The sequence below is a fragment of the Trichinella spiralis genome (genome assembly GCF_000181795.1).
Source record: "Trichinella spiralis strain ISS 195 chromosome Unknown Scfld2440, whole genome shotgun sequence".
NCBI classification, from domain to species: domain Eukaryota; kingdom Metazoa; phylum Nematoda; class Enoplea; order Trichinellida; family Trichinellidae; genus Trichinella; species Trichinella spiralis.
The window spans coordinates 1-5,513 of record NW_003529379.1 but is presented as its reverse complement, the minus strand read 5'-3'; the positions used below and the strand labels follow the sequence as shown (position 1 = coordinate 5,513).

Genomic DNA, 5,513 nt, shown 5'->3' with positions numbered 1-5,513 from the left:
ACCTTACCTACCTACTACATACCTACAGCCTGCCGAGATGAATAATAATAATTCACCTGTATGAAGGATGACTGAAAAAAAATCGCCGCTCAGCTTCCAAAGCGGAAGGGATATCTTTCCTACCGTCGATGTCCTTCTGACTTCTGTTCACAACGCCAATATAGCCTAAACAGTGAGCAGATAAAAATTGCACATTCATCATTCGTTCCCCTGTACCTCTTCTCAAGGGCAAAAGGCGATTTTCCAATATTTCCCTGGCATCTGTGCCTTCGTCCATCAAATCCAATTTAGTAATAACTCCAATCGTACGCTGACCAGCAGGATCAACCTCTTTTGCCAATTTCAACGCATCCGACGTTGCCAGATCCGTGTTTGCCGATGTTACGGCCAGTATGAGACAATTCTCTCTTGTTACATATGTCAAAATCATGTCACGAATTTGCGTTTCAATATCATGTGGCTGATCACCCACCGGTACTTTGGTCAATCCGGGAAGGTCGATCAGTGTTAAATTCAAGACTTCAAAAAAGAACAATAAAGAAATATTTATTCATTAAAAAATTTCAAATTACGAACCATTTGGAGAATATATCCGCAAATTGATTGGCACAGGAGATATACCTTTATTGGATCCGGTAACACGTTCAGTTTCAGCTTCAATTTCAGCTCGAATCAACTCAAAGTCACCGTACTTTTGGCCCTTTTTATGCAAAAATTCACCATATTCTAAAAGTTAATAAATTACGCAGTTCATTAAAAAAAAGATTGAATAATAATTCCACTTGCCTACACTTCTATCGTGTATTAACTGAAGTACAAGAGGACGTCGAGTGACGATTCCAGATCCTCTCGGCAGAAAATCTCTAAATAAAAATAATAATACAATTTTAACATAACATTATTTCACTACAAAATGCTGCTAAACTAGTCTAAAAGTGTGAGATTGTTTGTGCCACCTTCAATTAACAACAGCACACAGAGCATGATTGAAGCCTTTTCAGAGAATTCTAAATCGGAACAACAATCAAACATTAAAATATTAAATATGTTCCAAAAATTGCCATTTGATCGTGTGCTGAAAAACAACAACGACAACACGTTTTATTGACAATTTCAATTTTGACAACAATGCAATCAAAAATTGCAATCGTAATGAAAAACAATTATTTCAAAAACCACAACTAGAGTTTTTCAAAAATAAAACATCTAATTTTCTTTCATTAAATTGTCATCCTGAAAAGAATAATACATTTTCAATAAATTTTTACAAATTGCCTGCCATTTTGTTACAGGTGTTGAATTTTCTCGTTGTCAACACAAATTCAATTTCTATTCCACATTATTAACAAACAATTATGATATACAGAAATATTTTCAATCAAAATGAAAAAAATATATATACATCTCATCCGATAATAAAAATAAAAGTGAAAAAGTTCCCAATAAAAAATAGTCATTCATTGATTCATAAAAATTGAACAATTTATTGAAAATTATTAACATTTCATGAAATGTAAGCTTCAAAAAAATTACACAATATTTTGCACTGGTTGACAAAAATAGCAATTTCAATAATTTTCTAATAAATATTTAATTTTTAAAGATTTGCATTTAGGAGTTAAACCAATAAAAAGCAAAATAAAAGCTCATCAACTATTTGAATCAGAACATTAAAAAAAACAAAAAAAGTAACAATTTATTGTAATTTCAATTATAAATCAAACATCTTGACCATTAAATGGCATTTACTCATGGGGCAAGCAAAGCACTTTAACAAAAAGCATTTCCTGTTTGACGTCTAACCCTCATTTTTATAAGTAGTTTCAAACCCTGTTTGCCAATTAGTATATGCTTTCCTTCTGGGTTGAACATATCGTTTATTACTATTATTTATTATTATCATCATCATTTACTTCATCGTGTTTACATAACAGGTAAGAAAATACACCCACGTTATAAAATATACTGTGATCAAATTTTTACATCCTTTTAACAAATATTGGAATTCAATTTCACTTCCAAAATAAACAATTTGAAAAATTTCAAACTTGTTATTTAAAGAAAATTATAATAAACTATGCACATGAAAGATACTGAAATATCGGCAACTGGGAGGTTGTGAAGCGTGGGCGATAGCCAATTTAAAAATTCAATAACAACTAAAGCATAAATCGCAATAAATTGATTTCTTGACAATCAATATGAAGTGGATGACAATACAGATGCAGAAAAGTTGCAAGTCCGATTTGACGACGGTTTGCTTACTACTTTACTGATCAGTGAAAGTATTCGTGGAGCATCGTGAAAATGAAAGATTGATTTTTAAGCTTGAGAAGAATGCACGTCAGATGCATATATTTGAAAACATTTTCAGAAATCAATAAGTGAACAGATTCAAATATGATGATGATGATGATTTGTGTCACGCAACCTTTCAATACAAACCAAATATACAATTTCGCAGAACTATGCTAGTACGTGTAACCTGTTAATGCGCAAAATATGCACTTCTACATATGACCTTCGTCATTGGATCTTTGCAACATAAAAATCACAAACAAACAAACAAACAGCTACTTTTCCAATTTTGCAATTCAAATTAACCATAACTTTTAATAAATGAACAAATAAGCACAACAGAAAAAGAAAACAACTTAAACTCACTTTCCAACAAATGCTTCTAGAACACTTGATTTTCCAGCACTTTGACCACCTACGACAGCAATCTGCGGCAAATCAAGTGCAAGTGATACTCCAAGTTTGTTGAAAGCATCTTGGAGTTGATTAACCAGCGGAATTAACTGCTGCATACCTTGATTAATCCAAGCCATTGTATATGCTTTGTTTTCTACAAAATCAAATCAAATCAACAACGACAAGCGACAAAGTGCTTCGTTTAAATGTGATACAAAAAGCAGTGACGCCTATCTGTTATAGAAAGCTCACACCTGACTGAAATGTGAAACTTCAACGTCGATGCAATATTTTAATCGGCTCAATTACGGAAAACAGATCAATAACCCGCTGAAATTCAATGAAGGTGGTTGATCAGTAAAAGAAAAACCCACAAAAATAGAATTAGAAATGACTTATCGGTATTATTTAACTTGACATTACTGAACAGAATAGTGTTTATTTATTGTTGATAACATTATAAACATACTAATATTTTCGCAACACCAGCATAAGTTAACCCGCTAACTTGTTCATACAGTAAGATTCCATACGATACTTAAGAACCATGAAGTACAATTAACTACCAACAGTATAAGTTCAAATATAGGTTGGAATATTTATCATAATTTTTAAAAGTGCAAAAATTTTTTGGTTGCATTTTTTACCACATGCATTGAAATGATAATTTCAAATAATAATTTACAATTTTTTTTAAATATCGGTGAATCTTTAAAAAACCTATACATACAATGTACAATTACCTATAAACACCTATACACTCAACAGTTGATTCATTTTCAAAAATTCATTTGCAGATGAAAATTATTCTTCATTTAAAATTTTGATGAATTAAAAATAATAAACCATAAATTAGTATATGCAATAAAAATTTCTGACAAACAGCATTCAACAATACCTACATGCACGAGATGGATGAGCTCTATTTCAATGAATATACAAATATTTGTCGATAAATACAACTTAATTTCAATTTTATTTAACTTCAAAAACAAAAACAATTTTACATTTTAATTACCATTCCTCTTCAAAGTAATGAAACATATTTCATCCCCCTCTTTCTTTTGAGCGTTTCATCATTTTACTCGTCATCTTCGGTTTCAACTTTTTCCTCGCATCCTTAGCATGAACTTTCTGCTTCATCATCTTCTTCTTCTTGTTTCTTTTATTCCCTTCAACATTAGAGCTTTCACGAAAGTCATCATCCAATTGTCTTTCCAAAAATGTTCGATCAATTGGATAAATTGGCATGCCCATTTTCGTAGAAACCACAGGTTCAACAATTAATTTATGCGCTGTTTCTGGATTCCATTCTTTTCCAATTGGTTGTTTCAAAGTTTCTTCAAAAGCAGCCGATTTTGAAAATGGAAATGGAACCTTTTTAATCTGCTTTGAGCGCAACTGCTTGTCCGCTTCTTGGCAGATGTAAACCAACTGCTTTTCCTTATTTGGTTGCTTTTCCTTCTCATTTTCTACACCCGCATTCAAAGATTTGCTTCGCTTCTCAACAATGCCCGGACCTGTCCAACTGTTCCAGCCGGGCATCGATGACAAGTTAGCAGCGTTTGATTCATCGTCACTTGATTCTTCCGCATCAAATTCAGCCACTACATCATCTTCCATAAATGCTTCTGAAATGAGGGCTTCCTGTTCGCCCAAATCAATGCGATCTTCTAAAATTTCCGGAGCAACTTTCGGTGTCAAATCCAGCATCACTTTGCCGGGCGTCTGGGAACTCTACAAATACAAATTAATTAATGCAATCTAAACAAAATACCGATTCAAATTACAATTCTAACCATTCATTAAAATAGATAAAATAGCATATTCTATTGATTAAAAGTGCTTTGAATTTTCCACTACTGTTTATATAAATTGGAATATCAAAAACTGTATATATAATTTTATTAAAAATAAAATAAAAGTTGAAACCTACCTTGATTTTCACTTACTGTAGAGCAAATTTTAAAGTTAAATTTGAAATAATTCTACTGTGAAAAAGAATAATTAAGTAATAACAAAATACCAATTAGACATGCTAATTAAAAACTTTCTCAAAAATACCAACAGTTTAAAAGTAACTGCACAACTAATACGTATATTATATACTGACGCAAGGCATACATGATTTTCATAAATGCTAATTTTCGAAAATTCAAATTAGTAAAAAATAAACTCAAAAAAACAATAGTTCAACAGAATAAACAGAACAGAAAGGTCAACTAACTTGATGCGGTGAACAAACGTCTTCAACATCCATTGCATCTCCGTATAAATTATCCTCTTCGTCTTCGCTCTTCGCCAACTCGTGCGCGTATCCAAGCTTCACCACAAGTTCTTTAGCTTTTCGAATCTGCTCCTGCAACATCTGACGCATCTCTGGATCATTCTTGGACAAACCTTTCATCCGTTTCGACCAGGTTCCCGTACCACGGTGACGAAGGGTTGCGCGTTCGATTATTCGATCGCGTTCGAGTTGTTGGAATTTTTCCGCCGCAGCTGCCGGATCAGAGTGAATTAACTGCTCCAATTCGTTGATTAGGCGCTTTTTTTCGGTTTTCTTGCGCAACCGATGAAAAGCTTTACTTTTTATGCGCTTCAGCCGTCGATATTTCCTCTCCTGGTATGACACCAGAGCTCTGAACCGTTTCAACTTGTCCATCGCCTGTTTGGCATCTTCCAAACGTAGTTGTTCCAATTTTCGCTTTTCATCTTCGGTAATTTCGGGTTTCGTTGTTCAAATCGCCACCGATGCTTTTCAATTTCGGCACTTTGCATTCAAGCTCCGTGAGCGGTTTGAAATTTTTCGCTTCTCTTCA

At 33.2% G+C, this 5,513-nt stretch overlaps 2 protein-coding genes across 2 annotated transcripts; both read right to left on the bottom strand.

The window, feature by feature from the left end:
• Positions 1-56: 56 nt before the first annotated feature.
• Tsp_12802 (dynamin-1) lies at positions 57-754 on the bottom strand (the record flags this gene model as incomplete). The annotated part of the gene is made up of 4 exons (XM_003368459.1): positions 746-754; positions 622-700; positions 124-519; positions 57-71 (listed from the first exon to the last, which is right to left on the bottom strand). Coding segments are annotated over exons 1-4 (499 nt in total), but the record flags the coding sequence as incomplete, so codon positions are not given.
• Positions 755-2,660: 1,906 nt separating this feature from the next.
• Positions 2,661-5,356, bottom strand: Tsp_12801 (conserved hypothetical protein). Its single transcript, XM_003368458.1, has 3 exons — positions 4,922-5,356; positions 3,780-4,431; positions 2,661-2,848 (listed from the first exon to the last, which is right to left on the bottom strand). Exons 1-3 carry the CDS (start codon positions 5,354-5,356, stop codon positions 2,661-2,663), a joined length of 1,275 nt encoding a protein of 424 aa, XP_003368506.1.
• Positions 5,357-5,513: the final 157 nt, after the last annotated feature.

What these genes read in the sequence shown, in the direction of transcription:
- Tsp_12801 (XM_003368458.1), bottom strand. Translation starts at nt 5,356, where the DNA reads ATGGACAAGTTGAAACGGTTCAGAGCTCTGGTGTCATACCAGGAGAGG. An exon ending in ACGTTTGTTCACCGCATCAA is followed by an intron (nt 4,432 to 4,921) that starts GTTAGTTGACCT and finishes TTGTATTTGTAG; the next exon opens with AGTTCCCAGACGCCCGGCAA. An exon ending in GTTGAAACCGAAGATGACGA is followed by an intron (nt 2,849 to 3,779) that starts GTAAAATGATGA and finishes TTGATTTTGTAG; the next exon opens with AAAACAAAGCATATACAATG.